The 12,480-nt window shown below is 42.3% G+C and overlaps 1 protein-coding gene and 1 long non-coding RNA gene across 4 annotated transcripts in view; one reads left to right on the forward strand and one right to left on the reverse strand.

The window, feature by feature from the left end:
* Nucleotides 1-12,480, forward strand: part of MSH3 (mutS homolog 3) — a 289,806-nt gene that overhangs the window by 101,924 nt on the left and 175,402 nt on the right. For all 3 annotated transcript variants that reach the window (XM_069751007.1, XM_069751017.1, XM_069751025.1), the window contains exon 9: nucleotides 8,959-9,062. In XM_069751007.1, the coding sequence (XP_069607108.1) occupies nucleotides 8,959-9,062 (104 nt within the window). The remainder of the gene's footprint in view (nucleotides 1-8,958; nucleotides 9,063-12,480) is intronic.
* The window catches only part of LOC138664380 (uncharacterized), a 314,860-nt gene that overhangs the window by 37,711 nt on the left and 264,669 nt on the right, over nucleotides 1-12,480 (reverse strand). The window lies entirely within an intron of this gene.

The raw sequence follows: 12,480 nt of genomic DNA on the forward strand, positions 1-12,480 counted from the left end.
ATTTTGCACAGTCACACGTCTGGACCCCGAGAGCGTCATAGGCTATATTGTGAGGCAAAATTTTAACCCCGCGCGCTCCAATTCACCAAACAATTTTGCCCCTATCTACATAATGGGGAAAAAAGTGAAAGGAAAAGTGTTGGAAGCGTTGCAGCTACAGCAACAAAATTTTGCACAGTCACACGTCTGGACCCTGAGAGCGTCATAGGCTACGTTGTGAGGTGAAATTTTAACCCCGCGCTTTCCAATTCACCAAACAATTTTGCCCCTATCTACATAATGGGGAAAAAAGTGAAAGGAAAAGTGTTGGAGGCGTCGCAGCTACAGAAACAAAATTTTGCACAGTCACACGTCTGGACCCTGAGAGCGTCATAGGCTATGTTGTGAGGTGAAATTTTAACCCCGCGCTTTCCAATTCACCAAACTATTTTTCCCCTATCTACATAATGGGGAAAAGTGAAAGGAAAAGTGTTGGAGGCAAATTGACAGCTGCCAGATGTGAACAAGGGGGACTTAAAGAATGAGAGCGATGGCGCCAAAGAGTATATATCGATCAATTGCTAAGGTGGGGCCCCGACATGAGATACTCACCACACACGGGGATATGAACACACACACAAAATGCGCCACACACTACCACGTGCTTGAACACATATACCACCCTCAGCACACATTTCACCACACATACACCAACCTCGCCACATAAAAGTCGAAACACAAAAGTCGCCGCTCAAAACTCACCACGCGCAAAACTCGCCACATGCAAAAAATAGGCTCACGCAAAACTCGCCACAAGTGCAAAACTTACCTCATGGAAAACTCGCCACACGCAAAACTTGCACATGCGGAAAAATTGCCACATGCACAAAATTTGCAACACATGCAAAAGTTGCCTCACACAAAACTTGCACATACTCAAAAGGCACCACACATAAAACTCACCACGCGCAAAACTCGCCATGCGCAAAACTTGCTGCACACAACTTGCTACACTAACCTGTCACATGCAACTCGACACACAAAAAGTTGCTACACACATGTTGCCACACAAAACTCATCTCACAAAAGTCGCTACATGCATGTCGCCACACACAACTCAACACACACAACTTGACAAACGAAACTCGCCCTAAAACACACACAAGTCTGGTATTAGCCTTCAAAAATAAAAATCTGATTAATAGGCAGACAAACTACAAGAGCAACAAATGTACCATATAGGAAATACGGCAGCTGTCAGTCACATGACCTGTCTATTATGTGTATGTGTGAGCTAATATATACAGCCAGGGGGAGGGCTTCCTGTTGGCTGGGGATTTATCAGGCTGCCAATTTATCTTACAAATACTGAGGTAAAAATACTGAGCAAATAACGTGTTAACGAGGTCTAATACAGGAGATCACACAGGTATATACTATATACAGGGGAGATGACACACAGATATATACTATATACAGGAGAGATGACACACAGGTATATACTATATAAAGGAGGAGATGACATACAGGTACATACTATATACAGGAGGAGATGACATACAGGTATATACTATATACAGGAGGAGATGACACACAGGTATATACTATATACAGGAGCAGATTACCTACAGGTATATACTATATACAGGAGGAGATGACATACAGGTATATGCTATATATAGAAGATGACATACAGGTATATACTATATATAGAAGGAGATGACATACAGGTATATACTATATATAGGAGGAGATGACATACAGGTATATACTATATACAGGGGAGATGACACAGCAGGTATATACTATATACAGGGGAGATGATATACAGGTATATACTATATACAGGAGATGACATACAGGTGTATACTATATATAAGGGAGATGACAAACATGTATATACTGAGGTGAAAATGAGAGGTGTGAGGTGAAAATGAAAAGGTGTGAGTGCAAAATGAGAGGAGTGAGGGAAAATAGTGTAGTGATCGGAAAATGACAGATGTGAGGTCGAAATGACAAGTGTTAGGCGGGAATGAGAGGTGTGAGGGAGAAAATGAGAGATGTGAGGGGGAAAATTAAAGATGTGATTGGGAAAATGAGAGGCGTGATGGGAAAATAAGAGAAGTGACGTGCTATAACTAACCACAGATATTTACTATGCCCAGGCAACGCCGGGCTCTTCAGCTAGTCTATATATATAATTGTCTAAGGGTTTTTCCGTCTGTCTGTCCTGGAAATCCCGCGTCTCTGATTGGTCGAGGCCGCCAGGCCTCGACCAATCAGCGATGGGCACAGTATCAACATAGAAATCCCGCGTCTCTGATTGGTCGAGGCCACATGGCCTCGACCAATCAGCGACTGGCACAGCGACGATGTCATAAAGGACGTAGACATCCCGCGTCTCTGATTGGTCGAGGCCGCCAGGCCTCGACCAATCAGCAACGGGCACAGCGACGATGATGTCATAATGGTTGCCATGGCGACGATGATGTCATAAAGGTTGCCTCGACAAATCAGCGACGAGCACAGTCTGCCGCGAATTCTGGAATCATCATTGTCCATATACTACGGGGACATGCATATTCTAGAATACCCGATGCGTTAGAATCGGGCCAGAATCTAGTGATACATAAGTGTCTAATTCTGTATGCAAGCGGTATGAAAAAACATTTTTGTATCAATTTGATAATCTCTCTGCTCCTTACTAATTATTGTCTGGTATAGCAATCTCTCAAATTTGCAATATTAATTTGTTCCAGGACCAACCACTGTAAGAGGAAAATGTAACTTGAGCTCTGACGTTTATGGAAAAGTCATTTTCTTCTGGAGACCCCAAAATGTCAACCCAGATTTAGAATAAAACAAAAGAAACAGGAATTGCTGAAACCTGTAACAGATGAAGCATTTCCTCCAGTATAAAATTTGAAGTAGCTTTTGTATGTTTTAATAAACATTATGTTGAGAACTGGAGTCTATTGAGGATCTTATATAGCACCCGAAAAATCAAGAACCATCCCCATCTGGTGTCCTAGGAAGATGCTCATCCTACAGATTCTACATAATCTGTAGTACTGTATCCTGCTGTAGAAAGGTGACATTAGCCAACCAATGCACCTCGGACTGCTTTCCCACTAAGTTTGTAATGTCTATAAAGAGTGCACCTCACTACCGACGTCCATCAGAGGTATTTGTTGGAAAATCTTCCTGACATACTTCTAACAGATATTACTAATTTTGAATGTATACCAGGCAATGTGCAGTATACTTTTTAACAAGATTCCTCCAGCAGAGCAGGCTCACTGTTTTCTACAGCAAAATATGGTATACCAACGTACAGTATGGTACAAACATTTTAGGCAGGTATGGAAAGAAATACTATAAAGTAAGTGCCAATCAGATGCCTCCCTGGTGGTATTGCATGATGGATAGGTATGTGACTGTATTTCTCAGCATTGAAGACACCAAGAAATGGGCAAAGTTGAGAACTGTAGATGCAGTTTTTAGCCAAGTAAATTTAGTGCACCACCTTGAACACCCATCATGCTTACTTGCCTTCAAAATCAGAAGATGTACAGCAGTGCCATCAGCTCAGAACTGGCAGCAACAAGTGGGACCGGGCTACACTTATCTACAGTTTGGAGAAGTCTAGCCAGAAGTGTTAGAAATGCAACCAAAAACCATAACCAACATACAAACAAGGCCAAGTGACTGAACTATTCTCGAAAAAATAAAACTCAGTTCGTTCTTCAGATGATTGCCGAGCGATAAAATGTGTCTGCAGGCAAGAGTGATGGACAGTTCAGGTTCCTTGCATGTTTGCTGCTGCATTTTAGCAAACGGGGTTGGGAATTTGTTCACAATTAATGGTGTTATCAGTGTTGAGAAAAACACAGAGAAACTTGTCCATCATGCAATATCATCAGGGAGGCGTCTAGGTGGCTCCAATTTATTCTGGAGCAAAACAACTACCGCAACCATACACCATGTGAACAATTATTAGGCAAGTGAGTATTTTAACCATATCATCATTTTGTATGCAGATTTTCCAACTCCGAGCCATATAAACTTTAATGCTTATTGGATGAACCAAATCGGGTGATGTGTACTTGTGTAACGAAGGAGGGTATAATCTTAGTATATCAGCACCCAGCAATTTTTCATTTTTACAACACCATTTTTTTTTTAGGGACCACATCACATTTGAAATCACTTTGAGGGGTCTATATGATAGAAAATAACCAAATGTGACACCATTCTAAAAACTACACCCCTCAAGGTGCTCAAAACCACAAGTTTATTAACCCTTCAGGCGTTTCACAGGAATTTTTGGAATGTTTGAAAAAAAATGAAAATTTCACTTTTTTTCACAAATAATTTACTTTGGCTCCAATTTGTTTTATTTTACCAAGGGTATCAGGAGAAATTGGACATCAAAAATTGATGTACAATTTGTCCTGAGTATGCTGATACCCCATATGTGGGGGTAAACCACTGTTTGGGCGCATGGCAGAGCTCGGTAGGGAAGGAGCGCCGTTTGACTTTTCAATGCAAAATTGACTGAAATTGAGATGGGAAGCCATGTCGCGTTTGGAGAACCCCTGATGTGCCTAAACATTGAAACCCCCCAAAAGTGACACCATTTTGGAAATTAGACCCCCTAAGGAACTTATCTAGATGTGTTGTGAGAGCTTTGAACCCCAAGTTTTTCACTACAGTTTATAACGCAGTAACGTGAAAATAAAAAATTCCACAAAAATTATTTTTTAGCCCTAGTTTTGTATTTTCCCAAGGGTAACAGGAGAATTTGGACCCCAAAAGTTATTGTCCAATTTGTCCTGAGTACGTTGATACCCCATATGTGGGGGGAAGCCACCGTTTGGGCACATGGCAGAGCTCGGAAGGGAAGGAGTGCTGTTTGGAATGCAGACTTAGATGGATTGGTCTGCAGACGTCACGTTGCATTTAAAGAGCCCCTGATGTACCTAAAGAGTAGAAACCTCTCACAAGTGACCCCATATTGGAAACTAGACCCCCCAAGGAACTTATCTAGATGTTTTGTGAGAGCTTTGAACCCCCAAGTGTTTCACTACAGTTTATAACGCAGAGCTGTAACATAGTAACATAGTAACATAGTTAGTAAGGCCGAAAAAAGACATTTGTCCATCCAGTCCAGCCTATATTCCATCATAATAAATCCCCAGATCTACGTCCTTCTACAGAACCTAATAATTGTATGATACAATATTGTTCTGCTCCAGGAAGACATCCAGGCCTCTCTTGAACCCCTCGGAAAAATTTGTGTGCAGCGAGACGGTTGTCGCCGAACGCAGTTGGGACACCAGAGGGACCGCCAGAATAAGGCAGCCGCTGTATGGGACTATACTGTATGTGGGAACGGCTGCTGACACTGTAGCTATCCCATGAGCCCCACGAGCACTCAAGCCTGCAGCCAGACCTCACTGCACACGGTGTGAAAATAAAAAATCTTTTTCACACAAAAATGGTTTTTTAGCCCCCCAAATTTTTATTTTCTCAAGGGTAACAAGAGAAATTGAACCCCAAAAGTTGTTGTCCAATTTGTCCTGAGTACGCTGATCACTGTTTTACTTTTTCAATGCAGAATTCGCTGGAATTGAGATTGGACGCCATGTCGTATTTGGAGAGCCCCTAATGTGCCTAAACAGTGGAAACCCCCAATTCTAACTGAAACCCTATCCCAAACACCACATCCCTAACCTTAATCCCAACCATAACCCTAACCACACCCCTAACCCGAACATGTCCCTAACCCTAATCCCAACCACACCCCTAACCCCAACACACCCCTAACCCTGACACACCCCTAACCCTAATCCCAACCGTAATGTAATCCTAACCCTAACTTTAGCCCCAACCCTAACCCTGACTTTAGCCCTAACCCTATCTTTAGCCCCATCCTAACCCTAACTATAGCCCCAACCCTAACCCTAACTGTCTCCCCAACCCTAACCCTAACTGTCTCCCCAACCCTAACTGTAGCCCCAACCCTAACTTTAGCCCCAACCCTAACCCTAATGGGAAAATGGAAATAAATACATTTTTTTAATTTTATAATTTTTTCCATATTTTGTTCCACAGAGTCATGTGAGGTCTTGTTTTTTGTGGGACGAGTTGACTTTTTATTGTTACTATTTTCGAGCACGTGACTTTTTTGATCGCTTTTTATTCCGATTTTTGTGAGGCAGAATGACCAAAAACCAGCTATTCATGAATTTCTTTTGGGGTTGAGGCGTTTGGTAAAATTGATAAAGCAGTTTTATTCTTCGGGTCAGTACGATTACAGTGATACCTCATTTATATCATTTTTTTATGTTTTGGCGCTTTTATACGATAAAAGCTATTTTATATAAAAAAATATTTTTTGCATCGCTTTATTCTGAGGACTATAATTTTTTTAATTTTTTCACTCACGATGCTGTATGGCAGCTCGTTTTTTTGAGGGACAAGATGACGTTTTCAGCAGTACCATGGCTATTTATATCTGTCTTTTTGATTGCGTGTTATTCCACTTTTTGTTCGGCGGTATGATAATAAAGCGTTGTTTTTTTACTTGTGTTTTTTTTTACGGTGTTCACTGAAGGGGCTAACTAGAAGGACAGTTTTATAGGTCAGGTCGTTATGGATGCGGCGATACTAAATATGTGTACTTTTATTGTTTTTTTTATTTAGATAAAGAAATGTATTTATGGGAATATTTTTTTTTTTTTTTCATTATTTAGGATTTTTTTTTTTTTTTTTTTACACATGTGGAAAAAATTTTTTTTACTTTGTCCCAGGGGGGACATCACAGATCGCTGATCTGACAGTTTGCACAGCACTCTGTCAGATCAGCGATCTGACTTGCAGCAGTGCAGGCTTACCAAGCGCCTGCTCTGAGCAGGCACTTGGTAAGCCACCTCCGTCCCTGCAGGACCCGGATGTGGCGGCCATATTGGATCCGGGCTTTGCTGCAGGGAGGAAGGTAAGAGACCCTCGCAGCAACACGATCACATCGCGTTGCTCTGGGGGACTCAGGGAAGCCCACAGGGAGCCCCTTCCCTGCGCGATGCTTCCCTATACCACCGGCACACCGCGATCATGTTTGATCGCGGTGTGCCGGGGGTTAATGTGCCGGGGGCGATCCATGACTGCTCCTGGCACATAGTGCCGGATGTCAGCTGCGATAGGCAGCTGACTCGGCCGCGCTCCCCCCGTGAGCGCGGCCGTTCACGTATGACGTACTATCCCGTCGGTGGTCATACGGGCCCACCCCACCTCGACGGGATAGTACGTCAGATGTCAGAAAGGGGTTACACTTGAATATTTAAGAAAGTAAAAGTGAAGTTTTGTCTTAGAATATGTTTATTCAGAATTATTGGGCATGAAAATGAAAACTGTAAGGGTATGTGCACACGATGCAGATTTAGTGCACATTTAGTGCATTGTACTGTAAATCACAGTACAAAGATTGCCTTGTGCAGGCATGTACTACGGAGGACAGACAATGAACTTCAATCCAATCTTGCAGCCAGCGGGTAAGGAAAGGGTGAATAAAACACCCGAAAACCCCGCCCCTATGGCTGAAGATTGTTCCATCCAAATTCAGGTGACAGAGTCCCTTTAAGGGTCCACAGGTTCTCAACAGGGTTTAGGTCAGATGAGAAAGGGGCCATGTCGTTAATGTCACGATCCATTTTTGTATTTGTGGCAGATCTGGTTTCCCTCAGAAAAAATGGTGTTGTAAAAATGAGAAATTGCTGGTCAACTTTTAACCCTTATAACTCCCTAACAAAAAAAAATTTTGGTTCCAAAATTGTGCTGATATAAAGTAGACATGTGGGAAATGTTATTTATTAAGTATTTTGTGTGACATATCTCTGTGATTTAATTGCATAAAAATTCAAAGTTGGAAAATTGCGAAATTTTCAAAATTTTCGCCAAATTTCCGGTTTTTTTCACTAATAAACGCAGGTAATAGCAAAGAAATTTTACCACTATCATGAAGTACAATATGTCACCAGAAAACAATGTCAGAATCACTAGGATCCGTTGAAGCGTTCCAGAGTTATAACCTCAAAGTGACAGTGGTCAGAATTGTAAAAATTGGCCCGGTCATTAACGTGCAAACCACCCTTGGGGGTAAAGGGGTTAATAATCATCAAAAATACAAACTGACTAATAATTGTGTCCGTAGCCTACAGCTAATGTCCTTATAAAGAAGATCAAGGAGTCCTTTAAATAATGATATAGCCCCCACAGAGCTCTGATCTCATCGATCCTGTCTTGGATTACATGATGAGACAGAAGGATTTGCACCAGTCTACATCCATACAAGATCTGTGGTTAATTTTCCAAGATGTTTAGAACAACTTCTTTGCCGAGTTCCTTCAAAACCTGTGTGCAGATTACCTAGAAGAACTGATGCTTTGATGCTGTTTTAAAGTCGGAGATTTGTTGCAGTAAATATTGATATGATTAACATTTGTCATGTTTTCCCTTGGCATTAAAATAATTGAAAAACATAAACTTTTAGCACTTTTATGTAGGAAAGCAATCTTTTCAGCATTTTTTTTCACTCACAGTAAAAAAATGTTTGCACAGTGCTGTATATTAGCCGAGAAGCAAAAAGGACACCCTTATGGCCTTTGTGTGGTCAATGGATTTAACATATGCCTCAGGAGATTTACTGGTTCATACAGTACATGGAAACTGCAAAAAAATTACCAAGGCCGATTTACTAGATTTTACAGCAAATCACATGCAATGCAGATTACCATGTTTTTTTTTTTGCATGACTTGTGGTTTTATGTTCTACTCACACCAGGAAAGATCATTGGATGTTGAAAACATTATAGCCTGAGGCCGATGTCGGTTGCAACATTTTATTAGCATTGCTTTTTCTATCTTCTTGCATAATGCAGAATATTTTATACAGATTTTCTCTTTTTTTTTCCCCTTTAGCCTTCGAGATGATGACCGGACAAGAATTGAAAAAAGGGACAAAGATCATTTTGAATACATGCAGGCTTTTCAGCTCATCAGTGAGTTTTATGGAAAAGATACAGGTAAAATATCTTCAATTATTCATTCCAAGTGCTTTTACCATTTCATCTGACTATTCAAGATGAGCTGTCATGTATGTATACATGTGGAACTTTTTCTTCTGGCCATCATATGATTTGCATCTGCCATTTTTTATTCTTCTCTCTATAGGCATTATAGCTGTCAGAAAATGTAAAAAAAAATCACTTTTCCCTGCACTTAGCCCCAGAGTTAGTGGAGACAATATGCTATGCCTCCAATACACAGTACACTGAGATTAGGGAATCGTTATTTCTCGGTAGCACACTCTCAGAAACCGCAGCAGCGTGGAGGACATTATACAGTAGTACTGAGCGGGTAGCTGTGAATCCAGCTCTGAGGTACAACACTCACTAGAGGCTGAAGCCATGTTTCTGTGTGTCTGGTTACCTGGTTATCTGCCACCAGCTGCTCCTCTCTCCTCCTCCCACTTTCCTTAGACTGCTTTGGGTTGCAGGATGTATGATAACCTGATATCTCTGTGTATGGACCTCTACATATGAATTTTATTAATGCAGGAGATTGAGTGAAGGAATAATCCTGACTGAAAAGGGTAGAAAGGCATTTTTTTCTAATATATTTTAGATTGTTTAATTTCTTCACTTATACTATTGATTTATGAACAAAAATATTAAACAATTAGAACTCTAAGGCCATGTTCACACAGTGCGTTTTTTACCGCGGAACCGCGGCGGTTTTGCCGCTGCGGTTCCGCAGCTGTTTTCCATGCAGGGTACAGTACACTGTACCCTATGGAAAACAGGACACACTGTGCACATGGTCCGGAAATTGTTAAAAAAAAGACGCGCTGAATAGCTCCCGGAAAAAAGAAGGAGCATGTCAATTCTTTTTCCGGAGCCGCAGCGGTTCTGCACCCATAGACCTCCATTGTGAGGTCCAAACCGCAGTAAAACCCGCAGATCAAAAATATATCTGCGGGTTTTACTGCGATTTGATGTGCAGAACCGCTGCAGCAGGAAGTGCGGGGAGCGGGCGGAAGTGCGTGGGCGGAGTGTGGCTGCCCCCCCCGTGTTCCGATCCCGCCCCCCCGTGCTCCGATGCCCCCCCCCAGTGCTCCGATGCCCCCCCCCAGTGCTCCGATGCCCCCCCCGTGCCCTAATCTCCCCCCCTTATACTCACCCGGTGTCCGTCCGGCCGTCTTCTCCCTGGGCGCCGCCATCTTGCAAAATGGCGGGCGCATGCGCAGTGCGCCCGCCGAATCTGCCGGCCGGCAGATTCGTTCCAAAGTGCATTTTGATCACTGAGATATAACCTATCTCAGTGATCAAAATAAAAAAATAGTAAATGACACCCCCCCCCCCTTTGTCACCCCCATAGGTAGGGACAATAAAAAAAATAAAGAATTTTTTTTTTTTTTTTTTCACTAAGGTTAGAATAGGGGTAGGGGTAGGGTTAGGGGTAGGGGTAGGGTTAGGGTTAGGGGTAGGGTTAGGGTTAGGGTTAGGGGTAGGGTTAGGGTTAGGGGTAGGGTTAGGGGTAGGGTTAGGGTTAGGGGTAGGGTTAGGGGTAGGGGTAGGGTTAGGGTATTTTCAGCCATTTTAACCCTAAAAAAATTCCTAGAAAACACACAGACTCTGGCTAGAAAACTGCATCAAAAAAACGCATCAAAAAACGCATCAAAAAACGCATCAAAAACGGACCAAAAAAGGACCAAAAAAAGGACCTGCGTTTTCTGCCAAGAGCTGCAGTTTTTTTAAAAAACAGTCAGGAAAAAAAAAGGATGGAAATCCTGAACGTGTGAACATACCCTAACTTTACAGTAGTTATAAAACTTATGGATAAACGGGTGCCACATGGCAGTTGGACCAGACTCATCTCAGTAGAGATCAGCCTGGTCTAACTACCACGTGGCAACCGGAAGGAGCGCTGTGAACCGCCTCCTACTTCCCGGCATCTCCAGCTCTTCTGATCTGTAGGCCCTGCACAATGTCATTAATGCTGCGTGGTTAAGGCAGCATGAATTTACCGACAGGTTCCTTTTATAGCCTAATAGTAATTTGGTAATGCACAATGAAGCACATTTCTCAATAACCGTTTTCGAACTACATGGGAAAAAATTGGGCAAATCAATGCGTTCAACTCTAGTGCTTAAAGAGGTTGTTCACTACTTTTACATTGATGACCTAATCTCGGGATTGGTCATCAATGTCTGACTGGTCGGGGTCTAACACCCGGCACCCCTGCTGATCAGTTTCTATCAGTGTCGGCAGCCGCCAGCAGGAAATACTCACTTGCCGATCTACTTTGTCTACTTGTAGTGGCTGCTGCAGGACTCTACACATCCACCTCCTATTGATTGCAGTAGCAGGGCCCGGCCACTACAAGTAGACGGGGCAGCTCGGCAAGTGAGTACTGCCGCTGCCGACACTGATAACAGCTGATTGGTGGGGGCGCCGATTGTCGGACCCTGGCCAATCAGACATTGATGACCTATCCTAAGGATAGGCCATCAATATAAAAGTAGTGGACAACCTCTTCAAGACCAGTTTCCTGCTAATGAATCTCCATTAACCAGGGGTGGCTTTAATTACCACGGCCTTCTCTCATTACCAAGGACTACATTTTATTTTGTAATACTGCTGTGTTTCAAAGGAAACACAGATTTGACACAAGCTGATCACAAATAGAAGTATCTGCCAGGCTTTGATGGACATGTCTCTTTATTTCTGGACCCAGAAGTAGGGATCAGGTGTCAGAATGGAGGGGTGAGAAGATTAGTGAAGGTAATTATTAGCTCTTTTTATTTATTTATTTTTAACCAGGCTGAGGCTTTTTAAACCCTTCATGACATGTGCCGTATATTTACGGCCCAAGTTGGAAACGGGTGTATGAAGAGGGCACACACAGTGAGCCCGCCCCATACCTGTCAGGTGATGGCTAAGTATTAAAGCCAGGGCCTGTTGCTGACAATTGTGGGACCTGTTAAATGTCGCTCTCAGTCTCTGACAGTGGCCTTTAACTCGTGCTTACGAGCGCGTGTGTCTTTACTCCCTCCCATTGGCACAACCGTGACGTGATTGCGGGCATCTGATGATCCCTGTGAATTGTGACTATCATTGTAGAACTCCTTTGAAACCCTACCTCTGGCAGAACTTAAAAAAGGAGACTGTGATTTCTGTTACATAGCACAAGCGATCAGATGATCGCATCTTTAAGCCCCACTAAGAAAATCAGTGAAAGTTAAAAAAATTAATTAAAACATTTTTTAAAAATATGCATATTTGGTATCGACAAGCTTCAGAAAAGTCCGATCTATAAAAATATAAAAACAAATAAAATAAATACATGGGAAAAAAATTAAAGAACGCCAATATTAGATTTTTTTTGGTCGGCACAATTCCACCAAAAATACTATAACAAGTGATCAAAAAGTCACATCTA

Source organism: Ranitomeya imitator, chromosome 1, assembly GCF_032444005.1.
Source record: "Ranitomeya imitator isolate aRanImi1 chromosome 1, aRanImi1.pri, whole genome shotgun sequence".
Taxonomy (NCBI): Eukaryota; Metazoa; Chordata; class Amphibia; order Anura; family Dendrobatidae; genus Ranitomeya; species Ranitomeya imitator.